The sequence below is a fragment of the Chelmon rostratus genome, chromosome 18 (assembly GCF_017976325.1).
Source record: "Chelmon rostratus isolate fCheRos1 chromosome 18, fCheRos1.pri, whole genome shotgun sequence".
In the NCBI taxonomy this organism is placed as follows: Eukaryota; Metazoa; Chordata; class Actinopteri; order Chaetodontiformes; family Chaetodontidae; genus Chelmon; species Chelmon rostratus.
This window is the reverse complement of record NC_055675.1, coordinates 6,248,082-6,271,301: the sequence shown is the minus strand read 5'-3', so window position 1 is coordinate 6,271,301 and position 23,220 is coordinate 6,248,082. Positions and strand designations below refer to the sequence as shown.

At 43.4% G+C, this 23,220-nt stretch overlaps 1 protein-coding gene across 2 annotated transcripts; it reads left to right on the top strand.

Moving 5' to 3' along the window:
• The first annotated feature begins 13,261 nt into the window (after positions 1–13,261).
• Positions 13,262–21,093, top strand: kcnk13b (potassium channel, subfamily K, member 13b). 2 transcript variants are annotated; one of them, XM_041959238.1, is made up of 4 exons: positions 13,262–13,598; positions 17,536–17,751; positions 17,785–18,323; positions 20,938–21,093. In XM_041959238.1, exons 1-4 carry the CDS (start codon positions 13,262–13,264, stop codon positions 21,091–21,093), a joined length of 1,248 nt encoding a protein of 415 aa, XP_041815172.1. The 2 variants fall into 2 exon arrangements, with proteins under 2 accessions (XP_041815172.1, XP_041815171.1); XM_041959237.1 differs by having other exon boundaries at positions 17,536–18,323.
• Positions 21,094–23,220: the final 2,127 nt, after the last annotated feature.

Sequence of the window (23,220 nt, the reverse complement as noted above, 5' to 3'; positions counted from 1 at the left end):
AAATGGTAAGGCACAAGCACACTTAGCAACAGAGCCGGAGACGACGGACTGAATGGAGGGCAGGAAAAACTCCTGGATGTCGGAGGGTGAGGGTAGATGAAGGTGGAACAGGAGCCAGTAGAAGCAGCAGAGCAGGTTGTGGAATGGCAGGAGATGAGATGCAGCACGGACGAGGATATCTGGATCACAAACAAATCAAGGTTAGAGCAGAACCATTCACAAGCCAGAGGACAAAAAGTGCTAGGCATATGCAGACAGACTGACAAAAGAACTTTTATGATCCGGCGTCGAGTCGTGGTCAGCTGGCTTCTTATAAAGTAGGTTGCAGTGTGAACAATGGAAGGCCACTCCTCGCCGCAGCTGTGATCATCAGATGATTCCGGATTGGAAACAGGTGCGCCCCCAGCAGTGAGAATGAGCAGGAACAGGATAACATCTCCACTAGATGGAGCCCGAAGTGGAGGGCATGACAGATTTGATATTGTTGATAGCATGCGGCCAGAATGATGGGCAGGCCTTTCCAGTTAAGCTTTGCTTTTATGCCTCTACGCCTCTTCTGTTTCTGTGGCCGATCACTCCTCAAATGGAAAGCTCATTATCCCTGCTCGACCAATTACAGAGGTGCTAAGAGGCTGTGGTTTGTACTGGCTTTGGACAGGAAAGTACCACAGTGCTAACCCCCCTGGGTTTCACAAAAGACAAAGCTGTGGGCATCAAAGACACTGGAGATGAAGGCCTTCCACACACTCACCAACATTTATACTTGCACACAGTGACGCACACACGCACACACACATACACACACTCCCTCAAAGAAAACCTCTCATGAATACACTAACACACATAAATGTGTAAAGACATTAATGGAGCTACATATGCATCTGTGCTTTTCCCCTCAGAGACATGCACATACAGAAAGCTGCCACAGAATCTGAAGCAGCTAATTGGCTCAAAACTAATCCCAGCTGTGTGTGTCTGCTGATACAGCTCTCGTGGAACAGAGAGGAGGCCTACTGCTTTTGTCAAACACAGTGGACTAGGCAGCAAGGACTGAGTCCTTCCGACATTCAGCCCCTTACACAGTGCTGGGAAAGCTACTTGGAAGGTGTAGTGAGCTAAGCTGCCAGTTACTGACAAATGAAGCTTCACTACACTGAAGCTACCCCCAGAGAAACGCTGCAAGCTGCACAGCAACATGGCAAAAGCATTCTTACGTTTGTGGTAGATGTCTTGGAAGTTGACAGCAGCTGCTTCTTGGGGTTGCACAGTCAGCACCTGAACACATCATTTTTCTCTGCTCTTCCTCTGTTATAAGCTCACGCGTCATAGAAAAGTGCTTCTGTCATCCACACATACTTGTCTGTGAATGGTGGTGTCGTCACTTCCTGATCTTCTGCTGCTTGCGCTACAGAAATGCTTGGGGAAAAGTTTTGTGTGTGGATGCTACTGTACTACTTGATCAAGCTACTGAAAAGCTATCAGATTAGTGGAGTGGCTGCAACCACGCTACTCAGAAATGTAATCAAACTAGCAGCAACGCCACCACCCAACATTGCATTTACATGAGAAGAAGTGAAACTGAGGAGAAATTCAAGTCGTCACCTGGAGCCACAGCAAATGTCAAAAGGGGAAGAATTGTCTCATGCTCCAGCTGCAGTCTGTTAGCTGATCAAGACCAACACATGTTCTTCTTAAATCAATAATTTTCATGCATTTAATATAACCTTTGTCCGTTTTTGCTAACTTGGGTGAACTGGCAAAACCTGCAGTATGTTTTAGAAAATAAGCATCTTTCCATCATTATAGAATGGGAGGCTTAGTCTGGTGTTATTCTACATGTATTTTCCCAAAAGCACCAGAAGCAACAATCCATTATCCTGTCTCTGAGTACTTTCTGATTTACTACTTTCCTGTCTGGGCTATCCAAGCCCATTGGTTCCATGTAAATCTTTAAAATAAAGTCACAAATGCATAGTCATTTTGAAGGAGGACAGTTTACTTTCCTAAAGCAGCTGATCACTGTAGTCTTTAGTCAACACAAGTAAAAAAGAGTACGTAGTGCATTTGTTAGGAACTATTTTCAGCTGTGAATTAATACACACTTGGTGCTCTTGTGAGTAGTTACAGCAGGACAGTGTATGCAGGATGGACTACAGTGCTCATATTAGTGGTAATGAAGGAAATGTGACCCAGTGAAACGCTGTGGCTCATTGGTCAGTTCAGTGGCACTCCATTATGGAGACCCAGTCTCTTCAATATCAACAGTTCAGTGACACTTTACAATAAGGTACACAAAAATGTGAGTAGTTAGTAAGGAAGGAGTGAGGAATGAATCAGGAATTACCTGGAAATGAATTAATCATTGATGTGTACTTCCTGAACAGCTGGTTCGAGGACTGTATTCAGATAATGATGAGTTACTAGAGAACAGACTGGGAGCTGCTATCTTAATAACGCATTAAGTAATGATTAGTTCAGAAATATCTCTGACTCTACATACTGATATATATGTATATATATTCACATCCAAGACATATTGCCTGAAAATAAATGTCTGCTGCCACAGACCTTGCTTTGAACCCGCCACCGGGGCCACCCTGCTGCTACTCTCTTGCCACCCTCTTTTCCGAGATCAAAACAACACGTTTAAAAGTCATTTATTCTGACTTGCATGGAAATATAAGATCAACAGCTGTTGCTTCTGTTAAATCTGTGATTTCCCCTCATTTGCATATTTTGTGACTTGCTGCAGGGGCTGGGAGAGAGCCTGCAACTGTGTTTGTACTGAGTGTGCCCTCTGCTACTCTTATACACATAATGGTATTCAATTGTCATTTGTAGTAGTCTTGTGTACTTTTATTGAAAAGCTGAGTTGAATGGGAGGCATAAAATCTTTTTTTTTTCTGAAGAGATGCTTATATATACATGTAAACTCAAGGGCGAGACATCTAGTGAAAACATTTCATTTTGTTTCACTGAATATAAATTTTACTTATTCATTGCTTAAAGTTTTGCTCTTGGATTTGTACATACATGTGTACAAATACATGTGTAACTACTGTAAGGGCACACAGTCTGTGTGTGTGTGTGTGTGTGCGTGTGTGTGTGCGTGTCATGACCGTGCCCTCTCTACTTCTCTGGATAATAAATGTGCTGATCCGTATTCCTGCTGTGAATGGTGGTGTTCTTCAGCCTGTGAGCAACCACACTACAGCTGCTCCATTAAACTAATAACTGTAACTGTCGTTCACGTGAGCGAGGTCCATGAGGCGCACAAACTCCCCTTTGACAAAATCAGACTGACTTTTTTAAGTTGCGCCACAGTGAGGGCAGAAGGAACTGCCTGTGAGCTCCCAGGAAAAATAACGAGGGACTACTCAGTATGATCAACAACTGAAGTAGTAATAAATGAGTCGCCACTAGTTTGGGCCTCTCAGCTGCTGGTTCAGAGTTAATCAGGCTCACAAAGAAAGTGATCTCAATGTTGATTCATAAATATTAATGGACGATTAGGTAGCTAATTCTTTATTAAAATAGTATATACAGCCTGTTCTCTCGTACTTCATCCTTATCTACAAAGTAGTCTGTGAATCACAATTGTTTAGGAATTACTCATTAATGATGATGTCCTTTTTTCCTTTTTCCTGGGTCCTCAGACTCATCAGTGTGAGTACATTTAGGTAAATAAGTGACAGATGGGGGAATGATGCGTCTCACTATATTTTAACATTTTTAAATGGACATTTTGCCACATGTAGTATGTATGCCACCAGCTGACCCAAATGAGCCCTTAATGAAGTCCATGTGAATGACTGCATGACTGAAAGGCGTGAAATGTTCCTCCCTTATACCTGAAATTACCATTAGACTCTGATATAGCACATTTTAAATTTTTCCAGTTTTGCAGCATATTTCATTTCATTTCATCTCAGCGTGTGCATAAGATCACTGGGGCAGTACTGTTCTGAAGTACAAGAGGTGAATAGAGTATCATGACCACCTGTAGAGTCGTATACATGGGCCCTACACTGTGTTTGACACAGGCATTTCTTTTAACAGTACACACTGAACACTTCAGGAATGGCATAGAGCAATTATATATATATTATATATTAGGTTTACTGATACAATGCAGCTGAATCCTGTTGAATCAAACTGAGTGTGTGTGTTGGAAAGTCAGATCCAGACCAGAGACGACGTGAGGGAGACATGGCAGCCCCTCAGATACAGACACATATCCTGACAAACAAAGCCTTTGGTATTGTGTGCTTGATATTCACCGTGCCTCTCTCGAGCATCTTGTTGATAGAATATCGACTGTCTGACACAGTGCACTGTACGCTCCTGTGTGCTTTACTGTTGTTTATATACAGTACTTTATAACCTAGTTTCTAGTTACTATGGTTACCCCGTGCTCAGTGCATAGATGTCTCCCTATCAGACAGAGAAAGAGAGAGAGAATAAGATGTGCTGTGCTGTGAATATTGTCACCAAAACATGATTGAATCTTGAGATTCAACTGAATCGGAATAAGAATTTAATTTTCTTTATTGCTGTTCAGTTAAAGAAAAGAAATAGCAAAACACAATCATGCTGACAAAACACAAAGCTGGGCAGATAGGGAAGTACCAGTGGTGCAGAATACTGGCGCCAGAGGATAGTGGTATTGTTCAAATTTTCATAGTTCATAGCTAAAACCATGACAAACACTGTGTTTAACATGTCTAAAAACAGCAAAGATGGCAGTAGATCACATTATACATTATAGTCTACTTGGCTCAGGTGAAAGCTTTGCTCGGACTGAGGACTGTCACACTCAACTGGACAAGTTTCTTAGACGCAGGACTACATGCTTTAGTAAGAGTCTACCATGTTTAGCACAGCTATAGGCTACTTGTACACAGCAGTGATTTCAGCTATATGCCAACATCACCAGGCTAAAGTAAATGCTAACATGCAGATTTTTATAATATGTAATGTTTACCATGTTCACCATTGCATGTAAAATTAAGAGTACAGCTGAAGCTGATGAGATGCCATTAGTTTTGCAGGTGTTGGGTCATTAACACAAGTAGATATTTGACATATCTGATAATGCTAGTTAGACAGTAAAGGGTTGGACTCATGGCACAAGATGAAAATTCAGGGGATTACCAAAATGGGCAGGTTTAATCCTTTGTGAACATCAATCTCCGTAACAAATTTCAATAGATCCAGTAATTGTTGAGATAATTCAGCGTGGACCAACGGCCGCACAGCCGCTGCCATAGAGCTGCGCTGCTAGCATGGCTAGAATCAGGCCAAGTTCCCACGTAAAATGAGGCATCATCTTGTTATGCATCATGATACGTTGGGTTATGTACTCAAACTGCAGAAGCATGGCATGACCTGGTTCAAGTGATGGGGTGATGACGTAACAATAGTCCAACATGTGGTGAGATAGCACAGCTACACCTGGATCTCTCATAGCGAAAATTTGTGTTAGAAATTTTCAAGACAGCCTGCTGAATCCAACAAGCATTTCTCTTTTTTTCTTGCCACTCTCCACAGGGAGGTCAAAGGTCAGGATCCAGTACAGAACAGCTACCCTGCAGCTGCAGGAGTTCTCCAGCTCCAGTGATTTGCTTGCAGACAATTCAGCAGTGTGGACACTTCTGGACCCAAGAGCTTAAAGCAGGATCCCGCTTTAGTCCTCTTTTATACACATGTGCATGTGTGTGTGTGTGTGTTTCTGTGCAAATCATTAGAGCACAAGCCTAATGATGCTGCTTATGAACCAGAGCAAAATGAGGTGAAGTGCCCACTTAGAGATTTAGAGGCTGATGACAAATGGCTGTGACCTTGGCAGACTACACGGTAATGGTGGAGTCACAGTCGCCAGTGCGGAAGCTGCAACAGTGTCATCACATCTACTAAATACATGTGCATTGTGAACAAAAAAGCCAAAGAAGATTGCTAGCCACCAGGTTATAGCAGGTCTGCCACTCTGCTTTCAAAATAGCTTAATGCTCAGCTCATAAATAACCCTCATTTGAATATTCCTAATATATTTCCATGGAAACAAATGTCATCCACCAGAAAAAACTACAGCAAATTACATAAAGTGATTACATGCTTCAGTGTCCTATATAATGAATATACCAAGTACTTCTCACAGACTTAGTTCTTTGAACATTTTTTTAACACATTAATCACCGCATATAAGTCATGAAAAACTCACTTTCCCCATAGGATGTGTAACTAAAACCAGAATTAAGAGAGTGACTGTATCTTTCCTTTGCCTTCTAGTAGAGTTTTAAAACCCTTTGTTAGCCAGGTTTCCACTGTAACATGAATTTTAACCGAATTTCCAGAAAATATGCAAAAGAAAATATAAAGGCTGTTTTGTGAATATTAGGAGTGACGGAGGGCGTCACTAACTGTCCAGTTGGTGTCTTTAAACCACATCACCACAGACCCGTCGCATCAGAGACACAACCTGCTCAAACTTGTCCCCTCTGGTGGGCACTACAGAGCACTGTACGCCAAACCGATGAGACGCAAGAGCAATTTCTTCCCGCAGGGCATCACTCCGGTCAACACTTAAATCTGTCATACAGAGTCAGTGGCCCTCTAACACCAAAACATCCATTTACCTCCACTATGGACATATATTTTAAAAGATAATATTTTTTTACGCTCTGGAAAGTGCAATTTTTAACTGCACATGTGCACATGCACGTCATTGTCGATATAAATTCTGCACATGCATAATGTACACAGACATGTGTTCATGCATGTGCTGTGCTTAATCACCTGCTTCGTGTACTTATATTCATTAAACATTTCTTTGAAATAATTGTATTGTTTACAACTTAGAATTCGTGACTTGCATACAGTATAGACTAATTTGTGTTGTTGGTCATTGGTGATGTATACAATGTATGTATACAATGATGTATACAATATACAGTGGCTATTCATACCCCTTGAACTTTTCCACATTTTGTCACATTCCGACCACAAACATAAATATATTTTATTGGCATTTTATTTGAAAGACTGAAAAGTGTGGCCTGCAAAAGTATTCAGCCCCCTTTTCTCTGAGTGCAACCAGTTGCCTTGAGAAGTTGCCTGATGATTGCTGAATGATCAAATGTTGACCTAATGATTAAACAGAGTCCACCTGTGTGTAATCTAACCTTAGTATAAATACAGCTGTTCTGTGATGGCCTCAAAGGTTTGTTAAGAGAACATTAGTCAGCAAACAGCATCATGAAGTCCAGGGAACACAGCAGACAGGTCAGGGATAAAGTTGTGGAGAAGTTTAAAGCAGGGTTAGGTTATAAAAAAGTTTTCCCAAGCTTTGAACATCTCACAGAGCACTGTCCAATCCATCATCCAGAAATGGAAAGAATATGGCACAACTGCAAACCTACCAAGACATGGCCGTCCACCTGAACTTACATGCCGAACTAGGAGAGCACTGATCAGCCAAGAGGCCCATGGTAACTCTGGAGGAGCTGCAGAGATCCACAGGTCAGGTGGGTGAATCTGCCCACAGGACAACAATTCGTCGTGCACTACACAAATCTGGCCTTTATGGAAGAGTGGCAAGAAGAAAGCCATTGTTGAAAGAAAGCCATAAGAAGTCTCGTTTGCAGTTTGCCAGAAGCGATGTGGGGGACACAGCAAACACGTGGAGAAGGGTCCTCTGGTCAGATGAGACCAAAGTTGAATTTTTTAGCCTAAATGCAAAACGTGTGTGGCGGAAAACTACCACTGCACATCACTCTAAACACACCATCCCCACTGTCTAACATGGTGGTGGCAGCATCATGTTGTGGGGGTGCTTCTCTTCAACAGGGACAGAGAAGATGTCAGAGTCGATGGGAAGATGGATGGAGCCAAATACAGGGCAATCTTGGAAGAAAACCTGCTGGAATCTGCAAAAGACTTGAGAATGGAGTGGAGGTTCACCTTCCAGCAGGACAACGACCCTAAACATAAAGCCAGAGCTACAGTGGAATGGCTTAAAACAAAACATATTCATGTGTTAGAAAAGCCCAGCCAAAGTCCAGACCTAAATCCAATCGAGAATCCGTGGCAAGATCTGAAAACTGTTGTTCACAAACGCTCTCCATCTAATCTGACTGAGCTTGAGCTGTTTTTGCAAAGAAGAATGGGCAAACATTTTGGTCTCTAGATGTGCAAAGCTGGTAGAGACATACCCCAAAAGACTTGCAGCTGTAATTGCAGCAACTGTATACACACACATACATACATACATATATCTTTTTCACATAGTAGTGTACATCACAATCCAGACCATTCTTTACCTTTGTTTGTCCAGTATTTTTTGTCCTTGTTCTTATCTGTATGTCTATTCCTGTGTTAGTACATTGAGAGCAATGAAAAAACGGAGTTGAATTCCTTGTATGTGCACATATGCTGATTAGAGCTGATTCTGATTCAGTAGACACAGCACATTATTTCAATTGAGAAAATGAGCATCCCTAAAGCTAAACAAAATGTGAACTTAAATGACACGCCTCTAAATGAGGCAGTTTCTTGGACAAGATTAGCTAATTGAACTTGAAAGTTGTGGAAAAAATGAGCCCATGAATAGGCTGAAAGATGTCCGAAGAAAGAGACAGCTAGAGAAATAGAGAGAGACAGTAGGCGTAGTATCAAAGCCACACACACACACAGGATTTATGTATGCGTAGTTGTGTCTGTGCATAAATAAGTAAATGACATGTCTTCATACCCACACACATGCTTGTGAGTCTGTAATGAAGGCCACATATGCACAAACATGAGCATGCAGAGTGTATGTACGCAAGTCCTGTTAGAGATCGGTGTTTATAAATCATCATTTTATGTCAGTTCATCAAACTAAAATCACTTTAACCAATCGGAAGAAGGGTGGGGCTTGGGTCTCTTCGAATCAGGAAATGTGTTAGGAAACAAGTCACAGACTACTAATGAAACACTTGCTGCTGAAAGTGAACGGACCCTGTCTGCAGGGAACACAGATTTAGAGGTGAGCTTTACAAATTTAATAGTTGCTGGCTCAATACCCATCCATCTACCATGATTTATATTGTTAATAAAGTCACCACAGTGCGATAATCTCCAGTGCTGAATGAAATAAGAACAGAATGGTAAATTAATCTAATATTTCTATGCAGCATAAAGCTAGCTTTTAGTAATTCTTGGCAACAAAGTCAAGTTCTGAGAAGTAAGGGCAGAATCATCTGAAGTATTTAAAAAGAAATTAAGGTTTCTTGCACCAGCAGGACTAGAGGTGCACACAGATAAGTGTGGTGAAGAGGACGAAAAGATCCCCGCGCAAAGCATATTGCTGATTTTCATCTGAGCTCTACAGCTTTGAATTGTCGGCAGACATGTTTTCTACTTTTGCTAGCACTCTCTGGGAAGTGGCATCAAAAGCAGCAACTGTTTAGGAAATTGGCAACAAGACAGACATTAGAGAACCAGAAAGTTTTGGCTGCCCGTCTCTACAGGAGATGCGGCAACTTCCACAAAATCAGGGTACGCTTTGATTCAAAGGAACACATGTGGAGAGGCACGGCTCTCACAGTGAGCAATGTGAAAGACAAATCTTTAGAGGTATTCAATATCCCCGTCCCCAGGGACTCAGTAATTATCTGGTTGTGTTTTAGTGTTGTGGCTTCAGCTTCAGGGCGGCCTGTTTATTCCATGGTAAGGAAAAGACACAACTCGCATGTGAAAGAACACACTGGACTTACTGCTCCTTTTAAAACCTTGACTTTTAGACATCTGAAAGAGAGTATGTTGGTGGTATTATATAGTTTAGCCTCAAATTATAGAATAGCATAGTATAGGATAGGATAGTATAATATAATATACTATAGAATAGTGTTTTGGCTTTGATGTGCAGGTGATCCACACCAGTTGACAAAGTTGGTGATGACTTCCCTGTATTCCAGTTTTGATCCCCTGTGATAGGCATCCAACGATGGCTGTATCATCATCATGTAAACTGCCACATCCGACACACAGTTGTGAAGTCTGTGGTCTGTTGGTGAGGTAGTAGATGGTCCATGCAGCCAGGTGACAGTCTACTCCGGCTCCTTCCAGCTTCCCCCTCAGCAGTGATAGCTGGACTGTGCTGAAAGCACTGGAGAAGTCAAAAAACATGACCCTCCCAGCGCTCCCAGTGCTCCTCAGGTGGGAAAGAGATCTGTGCAACAGGTAGGTGACTGTGTCTTCCACACCAATGCCTGGTCAGTATGCAGACTGTAGGGGGTCCAGCTCGCGGCGCACCAGGTCACGGAGGTGGTTCATTATGATCCTGTCCAGGGTCTTCATCAAGTGGGAAGTTAAGGCTACTGGGCACCCTGGGACGCACAATCTTAGTGGAACTACACAGGAGGTTTTCCACAGGGCTGGAACTCTCTCCAGCCTGAGGGTCACATTAAAGATGTGTTAAATGCACCCACAGAGCTGATCTGCACAGTCCCTGAGCAGTCTGGAGCTGATGCCATCAGGGCCAGTAGCCTTCCTTGCCTTCATCCTCCTGAGCTCCTTCCTCACCTGATCTGCTGTTATGGAGAGGCTGGGGGGAGGGGTCAGTGGTCTGTGATGTGGAGTAGAGGGGAGTGAAGTGGTGTCTAGTCTGGGCTACTGTGGGTGGGGGAGGGAACAGCAGTAGAGTCAAACCTGTTGAAAAACAAATTCAGCTCATTTGCCCGTTCCTGGTCTCCAGATTCAGGGCTCATGCCGCTGTCACTGCTGTGACCTGAGATGGTTTTCAGGCCTCTCCAAACCTCTCTAGTGTTCTCCTGCAGGTGCTCCTCCAGCTTCCTCCTGTAGTTGTTTTTGCCTCACCTAATCTCCCCTTTCAGCCCCCTCTGCACCCTCTTCACCTCAGTTCTGTCCCCTCTTCCTCTCATTCAACAGGGCTTTCAGTTCAGAGGACACCAGGGGTTTGTTATTTGGGAAACACCGCACCTTCCTGCTAGGCACAGTGCTGTCCACACAGAAGTTAATGTAGTCGGAGATGCATGTTGTCAAACTGCCGATGCCCCCCCTGTGTGGACTGCACAACACTTCCCAGTCGGTGGTATCAAAACAGTCCCTCAGTGCCGTACTGGATGTTTTAAGTAGTCCAGAAAAGAGTAAAACGCAAAACACTACTCTCACCAGTTGTACATCCATAAGTACACAATAGTGTAGTAGAGAATAGTGTAGCATGGGATAGTATAGTGTAGCTAAAGCATAGTATAGTAAGTGTATGACTACTGGATGCTCATCAACATGAAATCCTGAATTAAAGAGTTATAGAGTAGAAACACAGCAGGATTATCAGTGTTGTTTAACCTTTAAATGTAAAAATCAACACTATTCCTATTTTGGCTCAGTGTCCTGCTCACATCTACGTTCATTTCTCACTTGCTGAAGAGCTTTAAACAGCCACTCCAGATCCATAGCAGAGGCACACCAAACAACACTAATCTCCAAATAAATGCCAGGGAAACATCAATTCCTTGCTGTGTGTTATGGATTTGGCCCAGTCTATAAAATCAGTCACGAAATGGCTGTAATCAGGCTGTGAGTCGGTAAACATTCAAGTAGATGGTTTACTTTCACTGTTGTGTATTTTATCAGGTGTTTATTGTATTTATCAACAGCGTACTCCTCTTTAATGGCTATAATAACTCTTCCTAACTTGTACTGGTTCCACCCTGATGAAATCTGCCTTCCGTCATGCTCTCAGTTGCTCAAAGGAATATTGCCTTTCTGTTCAGACTTTTGTTTTGTGTCCGTCTAGTTTCTCGTAAATGTGCTTGTCCTATAATAAAACCACCCCATGTTATTGTCTTTATCTTTATTCGCTTTTCCCTTATTCAAATTGTAACTGATTTATATACGAATCACTTCCTCAATTATCAGAGCGGACCACGAAGCAACTTTTCACTACATGCCTGGCCAAAAAAGTTAGGGCTGCTTCCACATCTGGTTCAAACCATCTGTTTAAATCGTGTTGTCTTGTAGCAGCCAGGAACAACCACAGGCAGCTGATGAGCTGCTAGCAGAGGCAGGAGGGTGTTAAATGTTAGATGTCATATTGATCGACCTGCAGAATCATGAACTGTGGATTTAACAAGAACCGTATATAATATAACAATATAATATCCTCTGGGCTTCTGTATTTTTAATATTAAATAATTGGCCAGATTAACACTTTTGGCTCCCTTGTGTATGTTGACTAGTTTGGGCAAATTAAGCACTTATTCGTTATGCGTTATTTCCAAAAGAAGAGTTAACTACATGGTTTAGAACTCGAGTCCTCCATAAGTATAAGTCGTAGTCAGTCGTAATCCTAAACATCAAGACAACTTAGTAAAGTGTGACCTAGAAAGACTGCAGCTCTGTCCACAGGTCTGAGTGGGTCGTGGACGCACCATCATGTTGGTGAATTCCCAGTTTTACAGAAATAGCTCTTTGTTGTCCCTGCGATCCTGAATAATTTATTTCGAACCGTCGTTCCGTTGTGACATTTGCTCACATCGTCCCCGGGTAAGCAGGGGCAGGAGCATGAATCCCTCATCAGAGCCCGGAAAGGTCAAGAGATATTGATCTCACTATGCAAACGCGCTCTATATTGTCAAAATCAAACCTCCAAGGCTGTGATCAGGGCGAACATTTTCAGGCTAGTTCGGGACTCATTATCAGATTCGTCTCTTATTGTGCCTTTAACAAGGTGAAACGGTGACATTACAACTGGAATTCAGCAGATCCGACCAAATGGACCTCGCATACGCTGATGAATGGACAGAGATTGTGGGTTCATCCGTATCTTGGTGCTCAGTCCGCGGTGCGTAAAACGCGCGCTCAGGGGTGGGGACCTCTTTGGAGAGGCAGGACTGGAGAGCACAACAGCACGACTCGCTGCATCCACAGGTTCCTGCGCGGATCTCTGCACCTCCCTGAGCCTCTTGGCAACGCAAAGCCGGTGGAGATGAAGTGAGGAGCCGTTACGGGACGCGTTTGACTGAAAGGTTTGGACTTGGACTGCGCATAGAAGCTCAGGAGCGAAATGGCAAGTCCGCAGCATTAGACAACTCCGTTATTACCTGCCCGAAGAACAATCTAACTGTATTGCGCAGGACCTATCTGTCGTAAAGAAAATACCTCGTCAACGTTTCTTCCGAGGACTGTGCGTTTTGTTCGAGAGCACCATGCCACAGGTCCCCCACTGCAGCTGCACCACGCAGACAACAGCAACATAATGGCATGCAGGAGCGGCTGCTGCTGCGGCTCCGGTCCAATAAACGAGGATAACGCGAGGTTCCTGCTGCTGGCGTTGTTCATCATCATCTATCTCCTCTGCGGGGCCGCCGTGTTCTCGGCGCTGGAGCAGCCGAAGGAGCGAGAGGCGAAGGAGCGCTGGGCGCAGAGGTTCGAGCATTTCAGCCAGAAGTACAACCTGAGCAAGAAAGACCTGAATAACTTCCTCAGGAACTACGAGGAGGCGAACGTAGCGGGTATCCGCGTGGACACAATCAGACCTCGATGGGACTTCACCGGCGCTTTTTACTTCGTGGGAACTGTGGTATCAACCATTGGTGAGATGTGGAGAAAACACATTTAAAAACAGTGCAAAAGGCGCATTTTCTCAGTCAGCTCTATCATACATATCAAACATATACATTTTAAAACCCACAATTAAACCTCTCTCTGTGGACACCATCACTTATAAACTTGTGTGTGTGTGCCTGTGTGTTTGCTTTGTTTGTGTGTGCCTTTGTGTGGTATCACAGCTTTTTTGATTTGCCTATGATGTGATTCACTGTGTTACAAATCGTCTCACATCTTCCTTCTTTTGCAAACTCCTTAACAAACTCTACCGTTTCAAGGCCATTTATCAAGCTACTGGTCTTTACTTCCCGGTAGTGTGTATCCGGAGGGGGTCAGAAGCCAGGTTAGGTTTAATTAAACTTTAACTCATTGGATACAACCTCCTTTCCAGCTGGTAGCATATGCAAATTTCTTTTTATACCATGCACATTTCTGACTTGTTGTAGCAGCATTAATGATGGTCCACGCAGCCATAATTAATGCTTTTGCTTGATGAATTCAAATTCTGTTGTGAGAAATATCTATTCAAGTCAAATCCTCATATCTGCCCATGGATGTTTATTTACTGTTCCAGAGATCCACTTCAAGTCATTTTTAGAGCAGCATCCAGCTGTGCAACATTTCTCAGTCTCGACTTAGTGCTTGCGATTTGATTCACTGAGTTCAACAAAACTAGGCTGAGGAAAAGGGTGCTTTAGTGGCTGCTCCAGAGCAAGATTTGTCCCTGACGACAAGTTCTCCATTTCAGCACTGGCTGTACCCACGACTGTCTGAGAGCACTGGAGGCATCGACGTGAGTACAGCAGACAGAGAGAGAAACTGAGCTCTCCTTTCCAGCGGCAGCACTGTCACACATAGTGATGATAAAATGTTGGTCTTTTCTTGTCAGCATCCCTGATTCATAGTTGCACACTTTTTTTTGTACTGTTTTTTTTTGCTTCTCAGTACCTGATGGTTAGTGCCATTTCAACATCTTTGACTGACGTGAGGTGATTCATGATGATTGACAGTTTGACAGGCCACTGATTGGACAACCAGCTTAGGCCATCACCATTTTTACAGGAGAGTTATGGCGATGAAGCACCCGGCTGTGTCAGGTTCTTAACTGAACACGTTTTATCATGAGGTACTCTCATCTTTCGGCGTCATTCCCTGTGCATTTAGACAGATTTTTCTGGTGAACTGTGGCTTTAAAGAGAGGTGAGCCTATGATTCTCCCTTGATTCCTGAAGCCACTGACAATTTACAACATGGCTATCTGAAAGAAATTGTTTTCCTATAGTAGCAGCTTCCCTGAGACCTCTGACGGTAGTAAAGACTTCATCCCATATTTCATCAAGTAGCATTCAAGTAGCCTCTTCAGAGAAGGAGAATCATTGTTCCGTGTGACATGAAATAAGAAACGCAGGCAGAGTCAAAATGCTTTAGCATATGGCTCCATAGTCATACACTGTACTGCCACAAGGCCCAGTTGGAGGTTGTTACAGTGTAAATAATCTCTGCACTAATGTAGAATCGTACTGAGGCTGCATCCTGTCTCTGATCTGAGCAAATGACAGATGCATCATCAGGAAATCATTTGATGTCATCACTGCTGTAACCTCCTGCAGAGATAAAGTATGCAGTAATATCCCGCCTGTCGCTCTGAATCCAGTTGTGTCAAGTCAACAGTTAAGTAACACTTGCCACTTTGTTTTGTTTCACTCTGGTGTTTGGGGTATGTACAGTATATAGCTGAAGGGACATGTCCTCACAAACATGCCATCATGTTGCATCCTCAGGGAGAGGAGTGTGTGCGTCAGACAGCGTAATGCACGGTCACAACATATGCATGTTTGCACAAAAACGTGTTACTCTTGGATTGTGATAATTGAAACGTATGATAACATGGTACAAAGATGGGTTTGTTGTCAAGCTTAAAGCAATAGTTTGACGTTTTGGGAAGCCTGCTTATTGTCTTGCATGCTGGGAGTTAGATGAGAAGATCGTTAGAACTGTCATGTATCTGTTAAATAGCCTAGCCAAGTAAATTCACTTTTGGGCTCACAGTTGGAGAACTACAGCTTGGATCGGCATCAATTTCTCCCGGTTGATCCATCAGCACAAAGGATTAACAACTGTGTTAGTCAATAATTGGTTCTTTGGAAATAAAAAAGGAGAAAAAAGTCGAAGGTACAAGCCTGTGTGCGTAAAAGTTGACCACGCCCACAAAGACACGTCCAATCACACAGCCTCAAATTCTGTTACATACGCCGCTAATGGTGGAAGCTAAAGATCATGGTGTTAAGAAAACTGGAAACACAATATACTGCAGAAATCAATGTTTGAACACTGGATCAATTTTGCTACTATGCAGATGTGTTTTGTTCACAAATTCAAAGATGCAGAATTCACTACACAAATTTGGCCTGATAGCTTCCTCCCCAGAGCAACATGGCTCATGGGTATTGTAGTATTTATGTGCATCAGCAACAAAAATTACATGAAAAGTACCCTAATGGCTACTAATTAGGGAGCTTTAGAAGTGGTGGTAGGGGGATTTTGTTACCTTCAGACAGAGCCAAGGTAACCGTTTCCCCATTTCTAGTTTTTGTGCTAAGCTAACCAGCTGCTGGCTGTCGAGTCATCCAACTCTCAGCATAAAGTGTTTACGTGTACTTGTCCAAAAGACGAAGTATTCCTCTCAGTGTTTTTCCTCAGTGAGGGAGGTTGCATCTGGGAGAAAGAAGTCAGGACAGCTGAGCTCCCCATTAACATCATGTCATGACACGGATGTCATACTGACACAGCACACTATTTTTCTCTCATTCCTGTCATGCACATTTTATTGACCAAGTGGAATGACTCACCAACATCGCATTTAGGTGAGCTGACGAAACAAGAGGGAAAGAAAAACACGTCTATAAAATCCAGTTCATCTGGCTTTATTGTCGCGGAAAACTGCAGCCCAATTAGCACCTTGAGAATGAACTTGAATGTGGAGGCAATCAAATCCTCCACAAGAAGCCTGCCTCTGCCACAGTGGCAATTAGTCATGCTGCAGAGTATGTTTTTCATGACACGAAATACAGTAACATTTATCTTTGTTCTTCTGGTGAAGCAAGAACGAACAGCTGCTGTACCTGTATGCAATCCGCTCATCGCACCACAAAAAACACCACGAAAACCACGATAAGCATTGAATTTTTTGGACAATGCTATGCCTGCAATAAAGTGGAAAAGGGGAACAGACGGACAGAGAATGCTTCGTTGAGCCTTCGGTGTTAAATGAGGGGTGAGAAAGAGGCATCGCTGAGGTCGGTGCAGTCAATAGAGAGACCTCTCACTTTGACTCCCGTTTTGCTCATCTGTCAGTTCACAAGAGACAAAGGAGAAGTCACGCACAAACAGCATCTCAGCTCCCCTCCGGGTACAACCAGCTGAATGGGCACGAACCCTCGAGAACGAGAGAAAAAGATCAAATTGAGACGTGAAGTGACTCCAGTGGGTCTTTAAGTTGCCAGATAACTACGGGGAGGACGGTGATGTATGTTAGACTAACCGACACTTTGGGACTGATTGCAGTGATGTGCTCGGACTGAAAACACCTCAGCTCTCAAAGTGAGAGATAGAGAGGGCGTGCACGTCACCAATGGCAACCCAGTGGATTGAGGCAGTTGCGTGAGTATAAATTTCACTGAGAAGAAGAGATCAGTAATTAGCCATCTTTATGACCGAGTGGATGTGAGTTTGGCTTAAAAGCTACGTCAGATGGAGGCAATGACCGCACTCATCCTCTTTACAAAAAAATCCTTTCTTTATACACAGTGTTTGTGTGTGTGTCTGTCTGTGACTAAACCGTTTTCAAGTAAAGGTTTTATCTTGAATACGATCAGCGTTAGTGTGCCGATCTCTCCTTATTCTGATGTTTCTGTGTGCATGCAGGGTTTGGGATGACCACGCCTGCCACCATCGGAGGAAAAGTCTTCCTGATGTTCTACGGCCTGCTCGGCTGCGCAGCCACCATCCTCTTCTTCAACCTCTTCCTGGAGCGCGTCATCACCGTCATCGCCGTCGTCCTCAAGTCCTGCCACGAGCGGCGCCACAACAAAGCCGTGCTCCCGCAAAACGGCCGGCGGGTCTCGGAGGGAAACAGAGCGAGTGGAGCCGGGGGAGTTGGAGGAGGAAAAGGAGAGGACCTGGCTGGATGGAAGCCTTCGGTCTACTGCGTCATGCTCATTCTAGGAGCGGCAGCCATCTTGGTGTCCTGCTGTGCATCGCTCATGTACTCGGCAGCTGAGGGCTGGGGCTACCTGGACTCGCTCTACTTCTGCTTTGTGGCCTTCAGCACCATAGGTTTTGGAGACATGGTGAGCAGCCAGCGGGTCGTCTACGAGGGCCACGCCACGGCCGCGTATCGGCTGGGCAACTTCTTCTTCATCCTGACTGGCGTCTGCTGCATCTACTCCCTCTTCAACGTCATCTCCATCGTCATCAAGCAGGTCCTCAACTGGCTGCTGAGGAGGCTCGAGGCCCCCTGCCGCTGCTGTTTCCCCAGGAGGGGTCACCACCCGCATCGGCACCCCCGACGGAATGTGGTGGCCCCGGGTCACCTGCGTGCCCGCAGAGACCCCTCGATCGAGACAGACGCCATCAACGAGAGCGAGACTGACACTGGGCGACGGATGTCTGGGGAGATGATCTCCATGAGGGATTTTCTAGCAGCCAACAAGGTGAGAGCTTCAGGGCCTGAGCAGGCTGTGACTGACAGCTTGTGTGGTATTCTGCCCATCTAATGAAATCACGTGTGTTGTTACACGCAAGGTATTCACTCATCTCCAAGAGGAATTTGATTAGAGCGCTCACATAAGTAGCAGACATAAATTCAGTCAATAATCTCTCATGCATGTAGTCGTGTTTACTGCCATCATTATCTCCTTATTGACTCCGCTCTCAGTCATCTCCCTCATCACAACCAGTAATGCTGTGTTGCTGTTTTTCTGCACGATACTCAATGCAGAAACTCATTATGAACAATAACGTGTGTGTGTGTGTGTGTGTGTATCAGGAACAGTTCAGAAAACCACTCTCAGTAAACACAAACAGTTTGTATCATGATGGCACTGTGTTTTTATTTATGTTTTAGACAGCGTCCCACCTCTTTTGGAATCAGTGTTGTACATGTGATGCTTAAAATTTCCCTGAATACTACATTTCTGTTAATTGCGATCCTACTTTTCAGACATGAGAAACACACAGCACGAGCTGTTGAATGTCAAAACCATGCTCACGCTGCCTCGGATTGCTGTCTCCCTACTCTGGATCATTCTGATGAAAGAGCCTGAGGGTCTTGACTGAGAAAATCAGTAGGCTGTATGGTGTGATGCTACAGCACGAATGTGTTAAAGCAACATAAAACATAAAACCATCGACACACAAACTGAACGGAGCAACAGAAAACATGTTCCTACTAACACACTGTGTAATATAGCTATAGGCCTGCATGGGCAAACCGAACAGAAGTGTTTTATTGTCACAAAATTTAATTATGACAAATTTAGTTGCCAGTTTTCAGTGAAATATCCCCCAACTCTGCTTGGTGGAGTGGATCAAAGTTTTGTAAAAGCATTCATGCATCACTGTTTTTTGTTTTTTTTACGGCACCAGCAGGTTGTCATCTGTGGTTTTGAGTGAACTGTCTCACTATCGGACTATGGGATGTTGTCTCTAGCCTGGTTCCAAAGCTCTGAACAGCTCCCTACTGATTTGTTCAGCGATTTATGTAACATATAATAATATATGAATGAATGAATTGTATGAATCAGTCTGAATATTGAGTTAGTCTGTCTGGACACTCACTCTGAGAGGCGACCTGTAAAGTCTGAGACATTTTGCTTTGTACATGTTGTACTTGTGGAGAGAGGAAGAAGACAGTGAGCGAAAAGGGCTGTGGCAGCAGTTAAAACACTGACCTTTTCATTTCCAGGTGGAAATTGATGATCTGTAGATCTTACAGCCTGTAGAGTTGGGCTGGTATTATGCTGTGAAGAACGTATTTAATTCAAGTAACCTCTCTCCAAACACTGAGTCATCTTCATAAATAATATAGCCTCGGTCAGTGGTCCCGGCACTGAAGATGAGTCCAGGGTCAGACAGGTCCTGAGAAAAATAAACATGATCAACATAATGACACTGGAGTGTGGACACAGTGGGGTCACATCATTGAGCACTTAAACGGCTGCAGTCATTTCAAGTTTAAGAAGATAAGATAAATCAGCACTACTCCACATCCAATATCTCCTTCATACCCCTCATTCACTGTGCACAGGGACAAAAACTGATCATGATATTGTTGATCAAATGTGCAGGTACACTAAGACTCATTGTTTTAGTCACAATGACACAACAGCCATGCTAGCAGCTGTGCTTTGAGCTAAGTGCTAAATTCAGCATGCTAAGATGTTCAGAATGACATGTTGATGCTAAGTAAGTACTGTTTACCACTTCACCATCTTAGCTTAGCATGTTCGCACACTAGCATTTGCTAATCACATCCAAACAATACGTACAGCTGAGGCTGATGGGAATGTCATTATTTTTGCAGGTATTTGGTCATAAATAAGTATTGTATAAATATAGATTTTGACTTGATGATGATATTAGATGAGTTATTACAATTCGTACAAGGGGAACATGAAGTTCTGCGACAAATTTCATGTCAATTCATCAAATATTTGCCAAACATTTCACAAAAAAATGAAAAATATCAATCTCAAAGTGGCATCACAGTGAAAGTCAATGGGTCAGCAAAGTAAGTAGGCTTCAACCTCTGGGGGCTATGAATGTCTGTGCAAAATGTCATGGAAATCCATCCAGTAGCGGTGATATTTCAGTCTGGATCAAAGTGGTGGATGCTTGGCTAAAAATACACTTCACTCAATACACAATTCTGTGTAAAACAGATCCATTCCATTTGATTTAATATTGACTGAACAACAGCATTACAAATCAGCAGTGTACATTCTCCACACATCGCTTTGTGGAGTGAAAATTGAAAGGGAAAGGTTGGTGTGTGAGAGAGTAAATATCTGCTTTCTGTCAGTCACAGTTGTTCAGTTTCTGTCGTCTTTGTTCACTTAAATCGACTCACCTAAGGAGAGGAAAAAACACCATCTGGTAGCCCTGTATCACACCTGTGAAATCAGATGTGCCTGCCGCCAACACATTGTATTAATGCTTGTTTTCTTAAGGCTTCACTGGCTGCACTCACCGCTTCTCCAAACTCCAGACACAGACAGCAAAAGTGTCCTCATCTGTTGATTCCTCTGTCTCTTTCTCCTCCTGCAGGTGAATCTGGCTATTATGCAGAAGCAGCTTTCGGAGATGGCCATTGGGCACCCGCGCCAGTCCAGCTCCAGTTCACGTCAGAACGGATTCTCAGGAGGGGTGGGCGCCCTTGGCATCATGAACAACCGGCTGGCAGAGACTAGTGTGGACAGATAGGGGGAAACAGCCTGAGTCCTTTTTAAAGGATTCAAAAGGCTGAGGGGATGAGATGAGTAAGGACAAATTGACCATTGACTGACAAATTGGCTGCCTTCCTGAAAAGAAAGAATATTTGGGTGGTGCAAAAGACTGTATTTATCACTACGTAATACATCCTTCCCATCGGCAAGCAAGCTGACCCCCAGCAGCTACATCCTAGCATCAAACCCTCTCAGCCCAATTTCCTCTCAAGAACATGGCGACATGAATGATGCATGATAGTTTGCTGGAGTCTCACATCTGGACTGCGCACAGTGCTGGAATGTTACCCCGTGAGGAATTCAGTTTCCATGGTGATAAAAAAGCCTGCCTAGAGCCCTTGTATCCAAGCCTTAAAGACCTGATGCACTACATGCTACTTCACACCTAACTGCAACTTCCACTCATCTTACATACTTCACAATACTCACTATGACTCTACTCATGTCCACTCTACTGTATCTGTCACTGAAAAGGACATAAATGAGAAAAAATAGCTTTAATAAAGTCGGTGTTTCTTGGTTTTGTGTCTAACAGTAGTTATTGCATTCGAGAAGCCCAATTCATGAATAATTGAATGGTGCGTTGACTTACGTTCAATACAGAATACATATTTTACAATTAGACTATCAGTGACATTGTCATTCACAATATTCATGACTCAGACACAGCCACATTATATGCTATTCAACAGCCTCCATCTTTGGCTCTGCTTTCATTTGTTCTGATGACAAACAGAGGATAAAACCCCTCAAATGAAACCTCATCGAGCAGACTTTATCTCATGCTGAATCCCACTCTGAGGTGAAACCTATTATGTGAGACTGCTGTTTACTTGGTGGTTTGTTGCACATTACCCAAGCACCACTGCAGACATTTTCACACCCTGATGTTATCCAGGCCTGTAGGTGGTTGTTATTTACATAAATTCTGTGGAAAAAGTCACTCCAGGGCTCATTATTTGATTTTTGCTTAGCAATTTTAGGTTTATAATTTTTCCGGTGGTCTGGATTAACAACAAGCGCAGTGAATGAATAGGACAGCACTCAGAAAGATGAGATTGCTTATAACATGCCTTGACTCCGGTGAAAGCAGCCAAGAGGGAGGATGACTTGTGGACAATATTATGCATGATGTATGGAGATACTAGTAGAATCACCTTCATTTTCTTTGTAAATGCACCGGAGAGGAAATTACAGGGTGGAAGTCCTTCAGGCTCCACTTCTGACATCACTTGCTGTGCTTTGGTATATCTGACTTAAGTGTCCAGAGAGCGAGAGCGGAGAGACAACCTTCTTCAGCGTTTCCTTGATAAAAGCAAGCGAATCTGCAACGCAGTCGTTAAGAATGCTTTAATGTTCTTCTCCACCGTCATCATGTTGCTTTGAGGATGATTATAATGGTTGTAAGAATACTATATCTGTGAGTCATGTGTTGAAAATTCCTTTTCAGTTCACAGCACATACTGAGAGGAAGGAGGTGAGATCCAGATGGTGTGTGGCACTAAAAACCATATGCAGAGTGAAGAATATATTTGGATAAAAAGAAAGAAACTCAATGTAATTGGCCATTTGCTAAACCCCTCCCCCAAACATCAATTATCCAATCAAGATTGCTGCTGCAAGCTGATTCATTAGCATGCCACATCATTAGCTTCCACCAGCACCATCACATCCACTGTGTAGTATTATGTTAGTTATATCCTGAGTGTGTGGAAGCCAGTCCTGGATGCTATCAGAGTTTAGGCTAACGCTAGCACCCAGCCATGCAGCTTTAGCCTCAGTCTTTTAAAACAATATATATGTGTAGCCCTGAAGTAGAATTACATACAACGTTATCGTATTTTACGATGCTGCAAACATTAAGAAGTCAGCTGGGGACAGCATTTTCAAACAACTCACTGAGCTTACGTTAGCTTAATTAGCTTGCTAGCTGCAGCTGTTAAAATCTACCAATTACATCTTTCATTCAGCCTGCAAAATCGACAGTCACTGGCAAGAAATGAGAAGCCTGCTTTTGTTTTTCTTAAAAATTTTTTTGAGTGTTAAATCTGGCCTCCTTATCACTGTAGTGGGTATGTGCTGTGTGAGTGGGCAGGGCTCAGAG

Excerpts from the sequence above, each read along its gene's own strand:
- kcnk13b (XM_041959237.1), top strand. The coding sequence starts at position 13,262 with ATGGCATGCAGGAGCGGCTGCTGCTGCGGCTCCGGTCCAATAAACGAG. Across the intron at positions 13,599-17,535 it reads AACTGTGGTATCAACCATTG|GGTTTGGGATGACCACGCCT; the intron begins GTGAGATGTGGA and ends GTGTGCATGCAG. Across the intron at positions 18,324-20,937 it reads ATTTTCTAGCAGCCAACAAG|GTGAATCTGGCTATTATGCA; the intron begins GTGAGAGCTTCA and ends CTCCTCCTGCAG.